Source organism: Amblyraja radiata, chromosome 29 (genome assembly GCF_010909765.2).
Source record: "Amblyraja radiata isolate CabotCenter1 chromosome 29, sAmbRad1.1.pri, whole genome shotgun sequence".
In the NCBI taxonomy this organism is placed as follows: Eukaryota; Metazoa; Chordata; class Chondrichthyes; order Rajiformes; family Rajidae; genus Amblyraja; species Amblyraja radiata.
In genome coordinates this window covers 26,665,279-26,687,379 of record NC_045984.1, presented here as the reverse complement: position 1 = coordinate 26,687,379, position 22,101 = coordinate 26,665,279, and the positions used below count along the sequence as shown (strand labels likewise).

Sequence of the window (22,101 nt, the reverse complement as noted above, 5' to 3'; positions counted from 1 at the left end):
CTGGCCCTTCAGCCCAACAGGTTCAATACTCTCCCACATTGGCTCAACCAAACCAGTGGTTTTCCCACTCTCCGTCGGCCAACCCACTTTAATCAAATGGTTCACCTAAACATCCCAGCGATTACTAAAGCACCGTAAATCTAACACCAGGCGCAGTCAAACCATCGATATAAGCACAGACCAGCCGCCAAACTACATCCATTGAATGCATTGATGCAAAGAGGAACTGGGATTGAAATGACTAAGGGTGCAGCAGTATTAAAATATCAGTTGTATGTTAGACAGTGGGCAGCCACTCTCCATCTATGCACGGCCAAGCTGTGGATAACCAAATTTGGTGACCTATTTATTTTAATACCCTGTGATTCATCTGAAGGTTGCGATCTCTACTTAGAAAACCATCCGTCCAACTGTCCTTTTCACCTTCATCTGCTGATCCACTTCCTCTCACACATGATGTGTAGGAAGGAACTGCAGATGCTGGTTTATACCGAAGATAGACACAAAAAGCTTGGGTAACTCAGCGGGGCAGGCAAGCAGGCAGCACCTCTAGGAGGGAAGGAATTTGGGTGACGTAAAGAGGGGCCTCGGCCCAAAACGGCACCTATTCCAATCTCTCCGGAGGCGCTGTCTGACCCTGCCGAGTTACTCCAGCTTTTGGTGTCTATCTTCCCCTTCAACGCACCCGTGGGAGCTCACAGTGGCTCAGGAAGTCGCCCATCAGCCTAGATACCTCCAGTCAGGAAGCACCTGGATGCCGCTGGCGCTGCCTCAATGCAAATACTATGTACGGGGACAGCTGCGGTTTGGCTGGCCCGCTGCGCCAGAGTGTGAGCAGTGCAAAGCAAGGCAGGCGTGGAAGCGGCGTGGTCCCGATACTCACTCACACACTGATAACCGGTTTTACTGCTCAGCGCTTTACTGCACAGTGTGCAGTTGGTGAAGCTGGAAAAGGTTCCAGGCACTAACTCGTGGCCATTGTTACACTTTCTCTTTTCTTTTGGACTTTCCTTTTCTTTCTCTTTGGTCTTACCCTAAAAAAGGCAAAGGAACACAAAAAAAAACATTCACTTCAAAGAGTCAAAGCAACAGGAGGAAGCCATTCAGTCCCGTCATGAGCCTGTCCTGCCACTGAATTAGATGCAGCTGGCCTGCACTTTAATGCCCCTGTCCCACTTAGGAAACCTGAACGGAAACCTCTGGAGACTTTGCGCCCCACCCAAGGTTTCCGTGCGGTTCCCGGAGGTTTTTGTCAGTCTCCCTACCTGCTCCCACTACCTGCAACCTCCTGCAACCTCCGGGAACCGCACGGAAACCTTGGGTGGGGCGCAAAGTCTCCAGAAGTTTCCGTACAGGTTTCCTAAGTGGGACAGGGGCATTAAGTCCGTGTACCTGCATTGACTACTTAATCCCCCTGCATCTTTTAGTTTTACAGATACAGTGTGGAAACAGGCCCTTCGGCCCACCCACCGAGTCCGCGCCGACCAGCGATCCCCGCACACACACAATAGGGGACAATTTATATTTATACCAAGCCAATTAGCCTACAAACCTGTACGTCTTTGGAGTGTGGGAGGAAACCAAGGATGTCGGAGAAAACCCACGCAGGTCCCAGGGAGAACGTGCAAACTCCGTACAGACAAGCACCCGTGGTCAGGATCGAATCCGGGTCTCTGGCGCAGTAAGGCAGCAACTCTACCGCTGCGCCAGCGTGTTGCCCTTATCTCAGTGTCAATATTTTCAATGGATTGTTCCCCCCTCACCCTCGCAATAGATTACCGAGTGCGTGGGCCATACTTTATACTTCTTGACATTAGGGGCGGCACAGTGGCGCAGCAGTAGAGTTACTGCCGTACAGCGCCAGAGACTCCGGGTTCGAACCCGACTACGGCTGCTGTCTGTACGGAGTTTGGTGACCAAGTGGGTTTTCTCCGAGATCTTCGGTTTCCTCCCAAACTCCCAAACACTCTAAATTGCTTTGGTATAAATGTAAATTGTCCCTAGTGTGTGTCGGATAGTGTGGGGATCGCTGGTCGGTGCGGACTCGGTGGGCCGAAGGGCCTGTTTCCATACTATATCTCTAAAACCAAAACTAAACTGTGCAGCACAGAAACAGGCCCTCCGGCCGACAATGTCCAAACTGAACATGATGCCGAGATAAACTAATCTCACCTGCCCACATGTAATCTATACCCTTCCATTCCTTGCATGTCCATGTGCCTATCTAGAAGTCTCTTAAACACTATCATTCTTGCTATTGAGGTAGTGCAGCGTAGGTTCACGAGGCTAATTCTTGGGATGGCGGGACTGTCATATGCTGAGCGACTGGGGCTTGTATACTCTGGAATTTAGAAGATTGAGAGGATATCTTATTGAAACAAAAAGATTATTAAGGGATTGGATATGATAGAGGCAGGAAACATGTTCCCGATGTTGGGGGAGTCCAGAACCAGGGGGCCACAGTTTAAGAATAAGGGGTAGGCCATTTAGAACGGAGATGAGGAAAATCTTTTTTACCCACAGAGTTGTGAATCTGTGGAATTCTCTGCCTCAGATATGGGGATGTGGTGAGAAGGCAGGAACGGGGTACTGAATGTGATTGATCAGCCATGATCACAATAAATGGCGCTGCTAGCTCGAAGGGCCGAATAGCCTACTCCTGCTCCAATTGTCTATCATCTTATCTGCCACCACCACCACCCCTGGAAGCGCATTACAGGCACCCGCCACCATTTGCCACGCAGATATCCATTAAACCTACGCCCTCTAGTGTTGGACATTTTCACCACACAATCTCCTTTACACTTTTCCCCTCTAATCTTTGACTTCTCCTCCAAGGGACAAAGGTTGTTGCTGTCTACCCGATGTGTGCCTCTCCTAATTTTATACACTTCTATCAGGTATAATCCCGCTCCGTATCCTTCCCCTTACTCTGCCCTTTGTGCTTGTATTTGTGTTGATTGTATTTATTCAAGAATCAGAAGGCGGTGGAGGCTAATTCACTGGATGTTCTCAAGAGAGAGTTAGATTTAGCTCTTAGAGCTAACGGAATCAACGGATAGGGGGCAAAAGCAGGGACGGGGTACTGATTTTGGATGATCAGCCATGGTTATATTGAATGGCGGTGCTGTCTCGAAGGGCCGAATGGCCTACTCCTGCACCTATTTTCTATGTCTATTTATAGTATTACTGTATCTGATTTAATTGGATAGTGTGCAAAAACCTCAGTGCATATGATAATAATGAACCTAATCTTAAACCTAGATTTTTATTTTTAGAATAAGCTTGTTTCACTGAAGAAGGGTTTCAGCCCGAAACGTTGCCTATTTCCTTCGCTCCATAGATGCTGCCGCACCCGCTGAGTTTCTCCAGCATTTTTGTCTACCTTCACTGGCACTATCACTGAGAATAGAGATTTATTTCATTTTACGCAGTAAAATTTGAATAGACGTCTCTGGATCAAAAGTCTAGGCAACTAATTGCTTGCCCAGTACATTTATGATTCCACCACCACATCCTTTATGTAGCAAATGAAGAGCTCAATCTATCCATCTGATACTTCTCTCCTGGAGGAAAGGTGAGGCATTGTCTATTGTACGAGGAAGGGCCTGAGTCTGAAGAAGGGTTTCCACCCAAAACGTTGCCTATTTCCTTCGCTCCATAGATGCTGCCTCACCCGCTGAGTTTCTCCAGCATTTTTCTCTACCTGAATCCAGATAATTCATTTTTCAATGAGGTAAGAGAGCACACAGCCTTCTAACATCGAATGATTTCGGGGGCAAGATGGAAAACCCCCCCACAATATTTACACATCACACAGGCACATTTGAAAGCAAATCCCTGCAACTATTCTCACCTTATCTTTGAAGGAGCCAGTCACCCTGCTCTTGAGAGAACTTAATGTTCTTTTCACTTTTGTTCCTTTCTCGGGTCGATCGGTTTTGTCACCGTCCTCTTTTCTTTAAAGAGGGGGAGAGAAAGTTGTGAACGGTCATAGCCAGATTTAATGGACAATTGTGCTTGGCCTCATTTAGCTTCACGATACAGTGTAGAAGCAGGCCATTCGGCCCACCGAGTACATGCCGACCATGCCAATTGACCTACAAACCCGCACGTCTTTGGAACGTGGGAGGAACCCTGTGCATTCCCGTTTTTCCCACCATCTCCCACCACCTTCGTCCATTCCCCTCCTTCGTACACACATCCCATCCCGTTTCCCCGTTTTCGCCCCTCTTTACCCCCTTCCCCGTCCTCTTCCACTCCATCCATCCCTCTAGCTTTACATTTCGCTCCTCCTCTCCCCTCCTTAAACGTTTTGGTCTCCTTGTCACCTGTTGTCACTTATTCCACCACCCATCCCCTCACCTGTATCCACCTATCACTTGCCAAACCGGGGTCAGGGAAAGAGCGTTCACGTCGCGGCCCTGTTTCCACCAATCTTTCCACCACCACGCACAAGAAGCGACAAGACAGCCACCATTGTGTGCAGATGCTGAGAAGTGTGTTCAGCTCTGGCTGAACAACTTCTAATCTTGTGCATAGACTCGATAAGAAGACTTGCCCCACGCCCATCCCACTTTTCCAGCTTTCTCCCCCATTCTCCAATCGGTCTGAAGAAGGGCCCCCACCCAGAATATCGTCTTTCCATTCCCTCTTTAGATGCTGCCTGACCCCCCCCCCCCTCCCCCCCCCCTGAGTTCCTCCAGCACTTTGTGCATTGCTCACGACTCCATCACCTGCAGTTTCTTGTGCCTACATACTTTGATGGGTTCCCTCTGGAATTTTGACCAACAACCAAAGATTCTTTAAACTTACTCGGCAAGGAATTCCATCCAAGTGAGATCGTGTGAGGAGGCAGGGGGGCGCATCTGTGCAGATCCCGCCGATGTTCTTGCACTGCAGAGAAAATAGGACCAGTCAGAACTAGATAAGCACCTTAGGCACGAGTAAAGAAGCCTTCACCACTGCTCCATGTTAGGATGCTGAGGTGAGGGGAAGGGTGACACATTGGACGCAAGCCCAACAACTGACAACAGACACACAATGCTGGAGTAACTCAGCGGGACAGGCAGCATCTCTGCAGGGAACCCATTCCCTCTCTCCAGAGAAGCTGCCTGTCCCGCTGAGTTACTCCAGCATTTTGTGTCCAACTTCGGTTTAGCCCAGCAGCTGCAGTTACCAATTAACCAACAAACACACACGTTTGGATGTGGCAGGGAATCAGAGCGCCTGGAGATAACCCACACGGTCACAGGGTAAACGTGCAAACTCCGTACAGGCAGCAGCGCCACCGTGCCACTCTCTGTTCTTTACACTGCCTCAATAATTCACCCCAAATTTAATATAGGTTCCACTGTGTCAGAATGTCACTCCAACGCTCTGATTTCTTGGGGTGAAGCCCTTGATGCCATGTTAACTGTGATTATCTGCCACTATTGGATAGATTCAAGGACATTTGTCTTTAACATTCACTTAAATTTGTCTAAGATTCAAAATAATGGAGCCCTGGTTGAATGAAGTATCCTTTCATTGCTTCCAAATGCCACACATCTGAGGGTACTTTGATGTGAGACAACCTCTTCCCTTTTTATAACAGACTAAAGGACCTTTCACCACCTAATTCACAACCTTTTTTACTCGTGGACATTTTTCATCAGGCTAGAAAAAACGGCCCGACCTACTTGATGCCACGAGTACCTACGACTAGCATCACGGCCTGCTACGACCCACCTACGACCTACCTACGACTTTGTGACGACCATGCTGCGAGGAGTATGAGTCAAGGGCAAACTCGGCAGAGGTCGTGAATTAGGTCGTGAAAGTGGGACAGGCCCTTAAACAATGAACCAGGCTTACTTGCAGATAAAGCTTGCTGCACATAGCAATGGGAAAAGCAAGATAGTCAGTTCAAACCCAGCAATCTGAGGCCAGTTCGCTAATAATTATCGGATAAAGTGGAAAACCTTCGGTTGAACTTGGGATAAAACAAATATTTTTGGGGAAAAATATGTGAGAGAAATGTAAGTTCTGGAGGCACATTATAGTGATGACTGATGTCCTCACAGTCCATTCTTTAGCAGAGGTCTGTGGATAGCAACCAGGAGCAGGAATTCTCTCTATTCACCTCCCATCCCAGGGAACGTAGGTCTCAGCCAGATGCAGGGTCCGTGGGCAGGTGTCAACAGCAAAGCGAACACGGAACTTTATTCTGAGCAGGCCGATTGTGAATAATTTGCTAAAAAATAAATGGCAGCCTGACTTCTGAAACTGGGTAGGAGGCAGCAGAGTGGAGAAGAGAGTGCGGCCTACACAGCGTTGCCGGGGGACTTGGGTGGCAAAGCAGCACATGAAGCACGTTACAGGGACGCACACAGGTAGCTGCTCACCTGCTGACTGCATTGCTGCACTTTCTGAGGGGAGGTAGAAAATGAGACAGAATGAGCGATCGGCAGAAGCATTGAAACGCAGTCGTATGCTCCCGCCAGGGGATTTACAGAGATAACCTCTCCACATATCTTCCTCTTCGTTATATCTATTGTACTTGAGTTTGAACTGACTGTATCTATGTTTGGTATATCTGATGTGTTGGATAGCATGCAAAACAAAGCGTTGTACTGTGCCTCTGTAGATGTGACAATATTAGTTTAGTTTAGTTTATTATTGTCACGTGTACCGAGGTACAGTGAAAAGCTTTCTTGTTGCGTGCTATCCAGTCAGCGATAAGACTATACATGATTATAATTAAACCGTATACAGTATACAGATACAGAATAAAGGGTATAATGTTTAGTGCAAGATAAAGTCCGATTAAACATAGAAACATTGAAAATAGGTGCAGGAGTAGGCCATTCGGCCATTCGAGCCAGCACCGTCATTCAATATGATCATGGCTGATCATCCAAAATCAGTATCCCGTTCCGGCTATTTCCCCATATCCCTTGATTCCCTTGGCCCCAAGAGCTAAATCCAGCTCTCTCTTGAGAAAATAGCTTGAAGGTCTCCAATGTGGCAGATGGGGGGGTCAGGATCGCTCTCTAGCTGGTGAGGGTTCAGTTCATAAGTGATAGGAGCAGAATTAGGCCATTCAGCCCGTCAAGTCTACTCCACCATTCAATCATGGCTGATCTAGCTCTCCCTCCTAACCCCATTCTCCTGCCTTCTCCCCATAACACCTGACACCCGTACTAATCAAGAATCTATCTATCACTGCCTTAAAAATATCCATTGATATTGCCTGATAACAGCTGGGAAGAAACTGTTCTTGAACCTGGAGGTGTGCGTTCTCAAACCTCTGTACCCCTCACCTGATGTGAGGAGGGGGGGAAGAGGGACTGATGAGGGTGAGTGGTCCTTGACTATGCTGGTGGCCTTCAACCCAAGTATCTAAGGGGCCAATTAATTCATTCATCAAAGCCATTTAAAAGGAATTTCAAGATTAACAAAGGCCTGAACTCAAACAGTTTAAGGTGAAGGGGAAAATATTTAATTTAAGGTGAAGGGGAACAGATTTAATAGGAATCTGAAGGATAATATTTTCACACAGTGGGTGTATGGAACAAGCTGCCAGAGGAGGTAGTTGAGGCTGGAACTAACCCAAAGTTTAAGAAACAGTTAGACAGGATAGGATACCTTTGGAAGGATATGGACCAAACACAGGCAGGTGGGACTAGTGTAGCTGGGACATGTTGGCCGGTGTGGGCAAGTTGGGCTGAAGGGCCTGATTCCACACTGTATCACTCGATGACTCTATAACAGTTCACCTCCAAATATAATGGAGGCGTGAGCAATCGATCTCCACCAGTGGGTCCGCAGCACGTCCATACAAGACGGGAGAGTGTGGGGCCCAGAGGTCAAGGTTAACGCTTCCTCTGCTCCAGTGCAGAGTCATCGGGCCTGATGGGTGGTGCCAGTTGTTGAGTTTATTAACAAGTTTCTTTGATGACTTAAAGCTCCTTGAAGCTTGCAAGCCTGGCCCTTGATCCTTGCATGGGTGAGGGTGTTGAGGGAGAGCGGACAAGAATGAGTTGAGGGGAAACCAGGAGTCGGGTGGAAGCATTCTTGATAGGATGATTCAGCTGTCTGTGGAAGATGTATCGGTTGGCAAAGACCAATCGCTTTGGGGAGAAATGCAGCCAACGTCCCTGGTGATCGGTGGAACTCAGTGTCGTTGGAGAGGATTACTGCATTCCCCTGTTAGCACGTTAGTACCTGCACTGATGTAAAGCACTTTGGTCAATGAAAGTTGTTTTTAAATGTGCTATAGAAATAAAATTGACTTGACTTGACATGACTGTTGCCCACTCACAGGTAGTGTTCCTCCCTTTGCTCCATTTCTGTTCGAAAGCATTTAAAAGACACGTGGACACATGGATAGGAAAGGGTTAGAAGGATATGGGCCAAACGCAGGCAATTGGGACTGGCTTAGACGGGACACCCTAGGCGGCAAGGATGGACTATGACGAAGGGCCTGTTTCCGTGCTGTATGACTTTGGTCACTCAACATCTTGTTGTCAGTTATTGAAATGATAAATGGGGTGTGACTAACCCATGATAGGCCTTCAGTTCTTGCAGCACTTCTTGAACCAACCTGGAAGGCAAGGAGAAAGAAACGATGTCAACTGACATATCCATCACCTTCCGGGTGATATTTGGCTTCATTGACTTTGATGTCAAGCTCCCTGAATAAGTTACGTTCCCAGGTTACAGGAGTAGAATGAGGCCATTCAGCCCATCGAGTCTACTCCGCCATTCAATCGTGACTGATCTCTGCCTCCCCATCCCATTTTCCTGCCTTCTCCCCATAACCCTTGACACCCGTTCTAATCAAGAATTTGTCTATCTCTGCCTTAAAAATATCCTCTGACTTGGCCCCCACAGCCCTCTGTGGCAATGAGTTCCGCAGATTAAAGAAGATCCTCCTCACCTCCTTTCTAAAAGAGCGCCCTTTAATTCTGAGGCTATGATCTCTGGTCCTGGACTCTCCCACCAGTGGAAACATCGTAATAGCTCCCCCTGGAGGATCAGCTGTCATGCAGACCATGAGGGTGACAGGTTTCTCCTGCCTCCAATGTCATGGGTTTCATCCCCAGTAAATGGCCTGTGGATGTGGTTAAACTCCATGCATGCACCACATACTTATCTCCAGGATGATCCTGTGTTTCTTTACCAACCTACTTTGCCCTGTACTTTCTTCCTTTTCTCCGTTTAGTTTAGTTTAGTTTAGTTTAGTTTAGTTTAGTTTAGTTTAGAGATACAGCATGGAAACAGCCCCTTTGGTTCACCGAGTCCGCGCTGACCATCAATCACCCTTTCACACTAATTCTGTGTTATCCCACTTTCTCATTCATTCCCCACACACTAGGGGCAATTTTGCAGATGCCAATGAACCTACGTCCTTGGGATGTGGGAGGAAACCGAGGCACCTGGAGAAAAGCCATGCAGTGTTAGCGGGAATGTGCAAACTCCGCACAGACAGCACCCGAGGTCAGTATCAAGCTGGCGTCTCCGGTGCTCTAAGGCAGCAGCTCCACCATTGTGGCACCCAGGGAGGGGTAGAGGAAGTGCGTGAAGTGAGAAAAGGACCAAGTGAAAAATAATCTGGATCATCCTGCTGATAAAAGACTCATTTGCAGTCGGCTATTGACAGATTAGTGCGAGAAACAGTGATGCAGGCTCCCGAGGGACGGCATTTATACGTACAAGTGGTCAGGCTTCAGATTTTCTTTCTCCTCTTGATTCTCTGGGGACGTTTCGGATTCTGGGATGAAGGAAAAGAGAAAAGCTAAAGCGATTCCACGCTGACTCAGAGAAACACAGAATTAAGCCTTCATTTCAAAACAATTAATTCAGAAAGAATATAATAATAATCCGAGTGTCAAACTGTGGGACCTGTTGCAGAATAATGTTCTTCATTTGAGAATGAGAGTCTTGTTCCAAAGTGGGGGTTTAATCCCAAAGGAAGGGTCTGAGGGTCTCAGGTGTAGAGTAAGGGCCTGTCCCAGAATGAGGGTCCCACTCCCTGAGTGAGGGTCCTGGTCTCATAGTGAGCATTATGGCATTTATTTTTACCGAATTGACCTACCAACCCGCACGTGTTTGGGATTTGTGAAGAAACCAGAGCACCCAGAGTAAACCCACACGGTCACAGGGAGAATGCGCAAACACCACACAGGCAGTACCCGAGGTCAGGTTCGAACCCGCGTCTCTGGCGCTGTGAGGCAGCAGCTCCACCCGCTGCACCACTATAGTGCGAAGGCTGGGATGAGTCGAGAGCTCAGCGTGTCTCAAGGGGGGGCTCTGGCCGACGGAGGAAGCAGCGATCGCAGAAATGTTGCTGGGGACCTGGTTGAGCGCTTCACCAACCTGGTTCTCTACACTGGGGTGCAGCCATGTTCCGGGAAGAGCGATGTTGAATCCCCATGAAGGAATAGGAAGCGCTGGCGTTCAGTCGTGGCCTCATATCTGTTCTCTGCATCTCCTGGGGACAACAAGCAAAGGCATCACGACCACAATCACTGGAATCCACCTTCATGGAATTATAAGTGTAGATGGAGGACATTTGGCCCATCGTGTTTGTACTGTCCAGGCCGAACAATCCCATCAGTCCCATTCATTTGCCGTTCCCTAAACCTTTAGAAATTATTCTTTCACGAGGAATCGAGAACCAGAGGACGTAGGTTTAAGGTGAGGGGGGAAAGATTTAATAGGAACATGAGGGGTAACGTTTTTACACAAAGGGTGGTGGGTCTATGGAACGAGCTGCCGGAGGAGGTAGCTGAGGCAACATTTAATAAACATTTAAACAGGTACATGGATAGGACAGGTTTAGAGGGCTATGGGCCAAACGCGGGCAGGTGGGACTAGTGTAGATGGGGGCATGTTGGTGGGTGTGGGCAAGTTGGACCGAAGGGCCTGTTTCCACACTGTATACAGGGCCGTCTTAACAGCATTATAGGCCCCCGGGCAAAGCAGTGCACTGGGGGCCCTACACTTCCAGTTTCTTTGTGCCGAATCAAATAGTCATGCACTTGCGATGTTCTTCTCCGTTTTCATGTTCTACAATAATATTCCACAAATACATAGATTAGCATGGGGCCCCTATGCTCGTGGGCCCCGGGCAACTGCCCATGCGTTAAGATGGCTCTGACTGTATGGCTCTATGCCAATCCCATTCCTTGGTTGGTTTATCATTATTGTCACGTGTAGTCGGGTACAGTGTAAAGCTCGATTGATAATACAACATGGAAACAAGCCCTTGCCCCACTGAGTCCATGTGCACATCCTTCACACGCTAGTTCTACATTATCCCACTTTCTCATCCATAACGGGGGGCTATTGTAGAGAGGCCGAATTAACCTACAAACCTGCACCTCTTTGGAATGTGGGAAGAAACCGGAGCACCCAGAGGAAACCCACGCGGTCACGGGGAGAAGGTACAAACTCCGTACAGACACAGTCAGGATCGAACGCGGGTCTCTGGGGCTGTGAGGCAGCAACTCTACCACTGCGCCACCGTGCTTCTGTCTCAGTTGCAGCCCCTTCGGGTGGTGAAACTGAATTCAACATTCACCAGTCCTCCCAACAACTCCACTGCACCTTCTCCACAGATGGGACTGTATCTCTTTCTTGCAATTTGTTTCTTTTTTGCTGCCTCCAACTGCCAGATTTTAAACTAGTTATTACCTTAGCAACTGTGATCTCCATCCAATCACAGATTCCCCCCTCTCTTCGCTCCACCCTCTCCCACTCTGCAACTTAACAACAGACAATAGGTGCAGGAGGAGGCCACTCGGCCCTTTGAGCCAGCTCCGCCATTCACTGTGATCATGGCTGATCATCCCCAATCAGTACCCCAAGCTTGTCCTCTCGCTCCTGCCGTTCTTATGAATGGCCTTCGATCCGAAAAACATTCACCCTGTTTCTCTCTCCACAGCCGCTGCTTGCACCTTAATGCTCTTCAAGAGGCCCAACACCTCCTTCTTCCTAATGTCAAACTGCCATTGCATGTTAGCATTCTCCACATTCATCTCTCTGTCCTTCCCCTTGGTAAAAAAAAAAACAGATTGAGAGTACCCGCTGAGTTTCCCCAGCAATTTTGTGTCGGCATTAACATTGAATTCTCCCAATTTGGCTAGCCCGTGCTGTCTCCTCCCCTTCCTTAACCCTCTAGCTGTCTCCTCCCACCCTCCCATCCGCCCGCCCTCGGGCTCCTCCTCCTCCTCCCCTTTTCCTTCTTTCTTTCCCCACCCCCCATCAGTCTGAAGAAGGGTTTCGGCCCGAAACGTCGCCTATTTCCTTCGCTCCATAGATGCTGCTGCACCCGCTGAGTTTCCCCAGCAATTTTGTGTACCTTGAGAGTACTCGTTTGGTACCTCGCCTACATCTCCAGAATCCGAGCACAAATTCCCTCCATTATCCTTGAGCCGTCCTACCTTCTCCCTGCTTACCCTCTTGTTTTTAATATAAGTACTAAAAGCTTTGGGATGTTCTTTAATCCGACTTGTCAAAGCCATTTTGTGGCCCCTACAACCACCCACTTGAGTTTTTTCCTCCAATCTTTATATTCCTCAAAGGCCATGTCTGATTCCAACCTCTTAAACCTTGCACACACTTCCTTTATATTTTTGACCAAATTTCCAACCTCTTTGGTCATCCACGGTTCCCTTACTTTGCCACCCTGATCCCTCCTCCTTACTGGAACCTGGCGGTTCTCAACTTCGATCAACTGGCGTTTGAACAAGGCGTGTTGATTAACATGGGTTTCAGGGGCTATGGGGGGAAAGCAGGAACAATGGGAGAGATAGACCAGCCATGATTGAATGGCGGACTAGACGTGAGGCGAATGGCTAATTCTGCTCCTATCATTACGAACTTCTGAACAACTCCCACATGGCCAGATGTGACCCCCACGTGTCAGTTCTAAACCCCGATCACACAAATCCACCCTTAAGCCAAGTAAGAATTTTAAATAGGCAACACTGCTCACGAGTTACCAGGGAGATCTCAGATCCACAAGCTGCAGATTAATGCAAGATGTTATATTTTGGAAGGTAAAATGAAGAGAGGTGCAGCTCTAATATAAGTGCAGAACCAAGTTATCTGGCACCTGTGTGCACAAGACTTTAGAGATACAGCGCGGAAACAGGCCCTTCTGCCCACCGAGTCCGTGCTGACCAACGATCAGTAACACGAACACTATCCTACACACTAGGGCCAATTTTTTTTTACAACTTACCAAAGCCAATTAACCTCTGGCACTGCGGTAGAGTTGCTGCATTACAGCGCCAGAGACGCGGGTTCGATCCTGACTATGGGTGCTTGGCAGTACGGAGTTTGTTCGTTCTCCCCGTGACCACGTGGGTTTTCTCCGGGTGCTCCGGTTTCACTGTACTCGGTACGCGTGACAATAAACTAAACTAAACTGAACATTGCTCTGGTCTATGGCAAATGCAAACTTTGTCTATCCAACATTTCCCATAAGATAACCCTCCTATTCCAAGAATTAGTTGAATCAATCTCCCCTGAACAGCATCTGGTGTATTAACATCCATCATTGAGTAAGGAGAGCAATGCTGTACTACACATTGCAAGTGTGGTCTCAGCAATGTCCCATATTACTGCAGCATAATGTGTAAGAAGGAACTGCAGATGCTGGTTTAAACCGAAGATAGACACAAAATGCCAGAGTAACTCAGTGGGACAGGCAACATCTCTGGAGAGATGGAATGGGTGACATTTCGGGTCGAGACCCTTCGAGACACAAGGTTAATTCCCGGGATGGCGGGACTGTCATATGCTGATAGAATGGAGCGGCTGGGCTTGTATACTCTGGAATTTAGAAGGATGAGAGGGTATCTTATTGAAACGTACAAGATTATAAAGGGTTTGGACACGCTAGAGGCAGGAAACATGTTCCCGATGTTGGGGGAATCCAGAAGCAGGGGCCACAGTTTAAGAATTAGGGGTAAGACATTTAGAACGGAGATGAGGAAACACTTTTTCACACAGAGAGTTGTGAGTCTGTGAAATTCTCTGCCTCAGAGGGCAGTGGAGGCCTGTTCTCTGGATGCTTTCAAGAGAGAGCTAGATAGGGCTCTTACAGATAGTGGAGTCAGGGGATATGGGGAGAAGGCAGGAACGGGGATACTGATTGTGTGATCAGCCATGATCACATTGAATGGCGGTGCTGGTTCGAAGGACCGAATGGCCTACTCCTGCACCTATTGTCTATTGTCTATTCAAACCCGAAATGTCACCCATTCCTTTTATCCAGAGATGCTGCCTGTCCTGCTGAGTTACTCCAACATTTTGTGTCTATCTGCAGAATAAGCTTGTGGAATCAAATTCAAATTCGAATTCAAATACATACACCTCTTGTATTCATTTCTTCTTGCTAGAATCATCAACATTCCCAATTACTTACGGTACCTGCATCCTAATCTTAAGCAACAAACCTGTACGGCTTTGGAGTGTGGGAGGAAACCGAAGATCTCGGAGTAAACCCACGCAGTCACGGAGAGAACGTACAAACTGTGTACAGACAGCACCCGTAGTCAGGATGGAACCCTGGGCTGCAAGCGCTGTAAGGCAGCAACTCTACCGCTGCGCCACCGTGCCACCAAAGGTTGTTGGCATGGATCTAAAGCCTTTGGCTTACACAGGAGTGTCAGGAGCCATAGCCGGCTGCGAATCTGTGGAATTCTCCGCCACAGAAGGCAGTGGAGGCCAATGCACTGGATGTTTTCAAGAGAGAGTTAGATTTAGCTCTTAGGGCTAAAGGAATCAAGAGATATGGGGGAAAAGCAAGAACAGGGTACCGATTTTAGATGATCAGCCATGGTCATATTGAATGGCGGTGCTGGCTCGAAGGGCCGAATGTCCTACTCCTGCACCTATTTTTCTATGTTTCTGTTTTTTCTATGTCTAGAGGTGATTTCGGTGCTGACCAGGATTTGCCTCTTGTTTTCATTTAGAACAATGTGCTCTTTAACGTTGGAACAAATTGCTACCAGCCTCTTGACACTGCACCTGAAGGGCCAAAATCAGCTGAAAACAGGCACTTTCATGAGCTTCCCACACTCTTTGAACGCACAATTAATAACAGATGTGGGAGGGAGGTTCGATGGTCTGAAATCTGTTTTAGGTATGAAATAGATGCCACGCATTAAATATGTTTCTAGTGACCGCTGGTTGATTTCCACAAGATAGTATCAAAAGAAAATATTACAAATGCTGGAAATACTGAATAAAAACAGATAATGCTAAAACAGGTCAAGCAATATCTGAGGCGTGGGGAGAGAAACATAATTGGCACTTCAGGTCAACAAAGTTACATCAGAACTGCCAGAGGAAGTGGTTGAGGCAGGAACAATAACAACATCTACAGGACATTTGGACAGGTACATGGTCTGTCCTGTCTGACAGGCTATGAAGAAGGGTTTCGGCCCGAAACGTTGCCTATTTCCTTTGCTCCATAGATGCTGCTGCACCCGCTGAGTTTCTCCAGCATTTTTGTGTGCCCTGGACAGGTACATGGACAGGAAAGGTTTGGAGGGATATGGGTCAAATGCGGGCAGGTGGGATTAGCTGAGGTGGGGCATCTTAGTCAGCAGGGACAAATTGGGCCAAAGAGCCAGTTTCCGTGCTGTATGACTCCATGATATTTTTACACAAGGTAGTGCAGATGCTGGTTTACAATCATTTGTGGAAGGACATTCTTGCCATTGAGGGAGTGCAGCGTAGGTTCACCAGGTCAATTCCCGGGATGGCGGGACTGTCATATGATGAAAGAATGGAGCGACTGGGTTTGTATTCACTGGAATTTAGAAGGATGAGAGGGATTCTTATTGAAACATATAAAATTATTAAGGGATTGGACACGCTAGATGCAGGAAACATGTTTCCGATGTTGGGACCAGGGGTCACAGTTTAAGAATAAAGGGTAGGCCATTTAGGACTGAGATGAGGAACAACTTTTTCACACGGAGAGTTGTGCATTTGTGGAATTCTCTGACTCAGAAGGCAGTGGAGGCTGATTCACCGGATGCATTCAAAAGAGAGTTGATAGAGCTCCTAGGGCTAATGGAATCAAGGGATATGGGGAGAAGGCAGGAACGGGGTACTGATTGTGGATGATCAGCCATGATCACGTTGAATGGCGGTGCTGGCTCGAAGGGCCGAATGGCCTACTCCTGCACCTATTGTCTATGTATCTATGTATCCATGTAAAAGACACAATGTGCCAGTCACCCAGCGGGTCAGGCAGCATCTCTGGAGAACATGGATGGGTGACGTTTGACCTGAATAAGAATCCCGACCCGAAATGTCACCTATCCAGGCTCTCCAGAGATGCTGCTTGACCTGCTGAGTTACTCCAGCACTTTGTGTAAATTTTGATTTTATGACATTAGGGTCTTGAGAATTCAAGACTGTATTGGAAAATGTATCTGATTTTGCTCTTTTGATGGCGGCAGGTTGGAAATTAAGGGGGATGGGAGGGTGGGGGGTACAGATTCTGTCGTGTTCTGAAAACTCTTCTAACTGTGTACCCTATCTATGCCTCTCATAATTTTATAAACTTCTATCGAGTCTCATCTCAACCTCCGATGTTCCAGTGAAAACAACCCAAGTTTATCCAACACTGTAGCTGACATCTTCTAATCCATGCTGCATTCTGGTGAACCACCTCTACAAAGCCTCCACATCCTCCCTGTGAAGGGGTGAGCAGAAGTGCATGCGATACTACAAATGCGGCCTAACCAAAGTCCTATGGAGCTGCATCATGAATGATCAACTCCTATTACATAGACAATAGTGGCGGCACAGTGACCCAGCGGGTAGAGTTGCTGCCCTACAGCGCCAGAGACCCGGGTTCGATTCTGACTACCGATTCTGTCTGTATGGAGTTCGTACGTTCTCCCCGTGACCATGAGAGTTTTCTCCGGGTACAGCAGGCAGTGAAGAAAGCAAATGGCATGTTGGCCTTTATTACAAGAGGAATCAAAAATAGGAGCAAGGAGGTCCTTCTGCAGTTGTACAGAGCCCTAGTGAGACCACACCTGGAGTATTGTGTGCAGTTTTGGTCCCCTAATTTGAGGAAGGACATTATTGCTATTGAGGGAGTGCAGCGTAGGTTTACAAAGTCAATTCCCGGGATGGAGGGACTGTCATATGCTGAGAGAATGGAGCAGCTGGGCTTGTACACTCTGGAGTTTAGAAGGATGAGAGGGTATCTCATTGAAACATATAAGATTGTTAAGGGTTTGGACACGCTAGACGCAGTGGTTCCCAACCTTTTTTTGGCCATGCCCCACCTAATCACCTCTAAAATCCTGATGCCCCCCCCCCATATTTTAGCATGAGCAGACAAAGAAATAATTCTCAGAAAATGGAATTTACTCAAAATAACATCTGAAACATAAACTACATATGTTTAACTGATGTCCCCCTTAAAATCAAATTGCCCCCCTGTGGGTCGTACGCCCCACGTTGGGAACCACTGCGCTAGAGGCAGGAAACATGTTCCTGATGTTGGGGGAGTCCAGAACCAGGGGCCACAGCTTAAGAATAAGGAGTAAGCCATTTAGAACGGAGACGAGGAAACACTTTTTCTCACAGCGAGTGGTGAGTCTGTGGAATTCTCTGCCTCAGAGGGTAGTGGAGGCGGGTTCTCTGGATGCTTCCAAGAGAGAGCTAGATAGGGCTCTTAAAAATAGTGGAGTCAGGGGATATGGGGAGAAGGCAGGAACGGGGATACTGATTGGGGATGATCAGCCATGATCACATTGAATGGCGGTGCTGGCTTGAAGGGCCGAATGGCCTACTCCTGCACCTATTGTCTATTGTCTACTCTGGTTTCCTCCCACATTGGAAAGTCTTGCAGGTTTGTAGGTTAATTGGCTTCTGTAAGTTGTCCCTAGTGTGTGCAGGATAGAGCTAGTGTGAACGGGTGATCGATGCTCGGCACGGACTCGGTGGGCCGAAGGGCCTGTTTCCACGCTGTATCACAAATCTAAACGACACATCAAAAGCTTACAATAACAATTCCAGGCTGCGGCCCTCAACCCGATCCAACCCAGGCAGAGAGTGTGAGTTACCAGAGACGGACAGGAGCCGCTGTTCTCCGCTCCCTCCGGCCACAAGTCGCCGCTGCCGACGGGCAGATGTGAGGCACATCTGGCCCAAGAGATGCCATCGCCGCTCCACAACAAATTCCTACTCGCTGCCTCTGCTGGCCAGGAGGGGTTCCTGACACCTGCCCTTCTCCTTTGTCACCCGGTGCATCACAGCGAGGTATTCTATTGTCTGAGAGGGAGTTAGATGTGGCCCTTGTGGCTAAAGGGATCAGGGGGTATGGAGAGAAGGCAGGTACGGGATACTGAGTTGGATGATCAGCCATGATCATATTGAATGGCGGTGCAGGCTCGAAGGGCCGAATGGCCTACTCCTGCACCTATTTTCTATGTTTCTATAACCATATAACCATATAACAATTACAGCACGGAAACAGGCCATCTCGGCCCTACAAGTCCGTGCCGAACAACTTTTTTCCCTTAGTCCCACCTGCCTGCACTCATACCATAACCCTCCATTCCCTTCTCATCCATATGCCTATCCAATTTATTTTTAAATGATACCAACGAACCTGCCGCCACCACTTCCACTGGAAGCTCATTCCACACCCCTACCACTCTCTGAGTAAAGAAGTTGTCTATGTCTATGAATATTGCACAGTGCCTGTGTTTCATACATTGCTTCTCAATTTAACTGATTTACCCGAGAGATTTTCACACAAAGGGTGATGGGTGTATGGAATGAGCTGCCCGAGGAGGTCGTTGAGGCAAGGACTATCCTAGCCTCAGCACCAATGCAGGCTGCTGCTGATCCTTGCTGCAACTCTTGACGCGGCCTCCAGCCCAATGCAGTTCAACCAAGCCTCACGCTTGATGACTGAGAACTTCATGTGAAGGAAAGTGAACTGCAGATGCTGGTTTACACCGAAGATAGACACAATATGCTGGGGTAACTGAGCAGGACCGGCAACATCTCTGGGGAGAAGGAATGGGTGATGTTTCGGGTCGAGACTCTTCTTCAGGTCCAAAACGTCACCTATTCCTTCACTCCAGAGATGCTGCCTGTCTCGCTGAGTTACTCCAGCATTTTGTGTCTATCATCGACTGAGAATTTCACCTCCCTTTCCTTCAGCGCAGAAGCAGGGACATAAGGGTGGTGAATCTGTGGAATTCTTTGCCACAGAAGGCTATGGAGGCAAAGCCAGTGGATATATTTAAGGCAGAGATAGATAGATTCTTGATTAGTACAGGGGTCGGGGTTATGGGGAGAAGACATGAGAATGGGGTTAGGAAGGAGAGATAGAATGGCGAAGTAGACTTGATGGGCTGAATGACCTAATTCTGCTCCTATCATTTATGATCTTTGTGATCTCCCATCCTTGTGTTTGTCCGGATCCCAGATTCCTTGGGAACATTCTCCTGCCCGCTCCCAAAATGTCAGCACCCACTCATGCAGTACTAACACTTGGCAGTAGCTGGGAGAATACAGCTTGTACTGTGGTGTCTTCCTGTAGGAACTGGCTGCTCAGATTGCACCTGCTGGGCTAAATGTCTGGCAGCTGCGAGAACAAGCTATACGTCAATGGGGATGACTGTGCCAAAACTGACAATACCATTACAAAGGAAACAAGACAATGATGTTCAATGTTTGTCATAATGAAAGCTCTCAATATTTCTGCAACCTTCACAAACAGCTTTAGGGTGAATCACAATATTCTTTTAGTTTCGTTTTTGTTTTGGAGACACAGGATGGAAACCGGCCCTTCGGCCCACTGAGTCCACACCGACATCAAATCACCCGTTCACACTAGTTCTATGCTATCCCACTTTCTCATCCACTCCCAACAAGTTACGGGTCATTTACAGAGGCCAATTAAACTACAGACCCGCACGTCTTTTGAGATGTGGGAGAAAACCGGAGCACCCGGAGGAAATCCACGCAGTCGCGGGGAGAACGTGCAAACTCCACACACAGACAGTATCCAAGGTCAGGATTGAACCTGGGTCTCTGGCGCTGTGAGGCAGCGACTATAGCAGCTGCAACACTGTGCTGCCCGACACCATTAAAACCATTTAACATACCGTTACATATCGATAATGCAATTTACAGACCCAGAGATGTGGAGTTATAGCAGAATAATTGAATGCTCGCTGCTAATCAGGTCTGCAACAAGTGACTGGGTCTGTGGTAATCCACTGGGAGTTACCTGCTCAGGCAAGGTGAAGCTGGTCCCCGCTTGAATTCCAGTCGCCTGCCTGGTGTCCTCTCTGCCGTTGGTCCCGGCGATGTGGGATGGCACCAAGTCGTAGGCGGACGCGTCCTGGGAGGTCTCCAGCTGATCTTCCTCCTCTCTGTCACCCTCGCCGTCGCTGTCGGTCCCCAGCAGATCGAGGCTGAGCCTGCGGGATCAAAGAGCCGGGATGAGGACGGGGACACAAGAAACTGCAGCCGCAAGATGAGGACTCAGGAACAGCTTCATCCCCAGAGCTATCGCTGCTCTGAACCGGCCCTGCTGAGTGCCCCCACCCCCATGAACTATTTTCACGCACATCGACCCGGCAGACATATTTGCACTTTAGACTGTTTTACTGTTTTTTTTAATATAAATCAAATTTCTCGGGGTATCTAAATTTTATTAGTTATTTAAGTTATGACTATCGGATGGAAGCCGCATACCAAATCTCATTGCACTTATGTGCAATGATAATAAAATATATTATTATTATTATTATTATTATTATTATGTTGATGGTGACTTCATGCGATCGGAATGGTTGCTTGGAACCTGGCGGAAGAGACTCAAAGAAATTTTCAAAGGGGAACGGAAATAACATCTGAAGAAAAGAATCTGTGGGACTGTGGGGAAAGAACAGGGGAAGTGTGTATGTCAATACAGATCACCAGATGGGCTGCAATATCGTAGAGTTATTTGACTCATTATGAAACGGTAGTTACCGTAATTGTTAGAATACATTGTCATCCAAGACACACGATGAGTTAGTCAGGCAAATAGGAAGTTAAGGACTGAAGAAATAGAAGCAGAATGCTCCATTCACTGTCCCTTCCCAGTGTCTCTTACTCCAGCATTTTGTGTCTATCTTTGGGGTGAACCAGCTTCTGCACTTCCTTCCTACTGGTGGTCTATTGAAGTGTCACCCTGGTGGTCTATTGAACAGCAAAGAAGGTTGCCCAAGGTGGCCACAGGATCTAAACGTACTGGGGAAGTGGGCCAAGGAATGGCAGATGGAATTGAACTCGGACAAGTGTGAGGTGTCGCACTTTGGTAAGTCAAGCTAGGACAGGGCTTCCACAGTAAATGGTTGAGCCCTGGAGAGCGTGGCAGAAGAGAGAGAGACCCAAGGGTTCATTGTCCCTGAAAGTGGAGACTCGGGTAAACAGTGCTGTGTAGAATGTGTGCGGCATGCTTGCCTTCATCTGTCAGGGCATTGAGTTGGGATGTCATGGAGTTGGGATGTCATGTTGCAACCACACAAGTCATTGGTGAGACCATACTTGGAGTATAGTCCATAGGTCTGCTCACCTGGCTCAAGGAACATTGTTATTTAGTTGGAAAAGATGCAGAAAAGGTTCACAAGGATGTTAAGGGACTGGAGGGATTCCACAACCAGAGGTTGGATTGTCTTGGACGTTTCCCCCCCTGGAGTGCAGGATATTGAGGGATATCCGAAACAAGGTGAATGGCATAGTCTTTTTCCTACAGCAGGAGGTTCTAAAATTAAGGGACACGCATTTAAAGTGAGAGGAGAAAGATTTAATCTGAGGGATAACTATGTCACACTGAGGGTGGTGGGTATATGGAATGAGTTGCCGGGGGAAGCAGTAGAGGCAAGCACACTTCCAGTACAGTGCGTAAAATACATTTGTACAAGTACATGGATAGGAAAGATTTAGAGGGATTTGGGACAAATGCAGTCAAACGGGATGCGCTTGGATAGACAACTTGGTCGGCATGGACAAATTGGGCCAAATGGACTGTGTCTATGGTGTGTAACTCTATGAATCGATGAA

The 22,101-nt window shown here is 47.8% G+C and overlaps 1 protein-coding gene across 2 annotated transcripts in view; it reads right to left on the bottom strand.

Annotated features, from left to right (window-relative positions):
* Positions 1 to 22,101, bottom strand: part of arhgef18 (Rho/Rac guanine nucleotide exchange factor 18) — a 150,778-nt gene that overhangs the window by 67,712 nt on the left and 60,965 nt on the right. The window contains exons 4-10 of one of the 2 annotated variants that reach the window (XM_033046983.1): positions 20,279 to 20,471; positions 10,363 to 10,477; positions 9,700 to 9,757; positions 8,546 to 8,587; positions 4,816 to 4,896; positions 3,857 to 3,959; positions 884 to 1,034 (exon numbers count right to left, since the gene is read on the bottom strand). In XM_033046983.1, coding sequence (XP_032902874.1) covers positions 884 to 1,034; positions 3,857 to 3,959; positions 4,816 to 4,896; positions 8,546 to 8,587; positions 9,700 to 9,757; positions 10,363 to 10,477; positions 20,279 to 20,471 — 743 coding nt within the window. The remainder of the gene's footprint in view (positions 1 to 883; positions 1,035 to 3,856; positions 3,960 to 4,815; positions 4,897 to 8,545; positions 8,588 to 9,699; positions 9,758 to 10,362; positions 10,478 to 20,278; positions 20,472 to 22,101) is intronic. The other variant, XM_033046984.1, reaches the window with a different exon arrangement.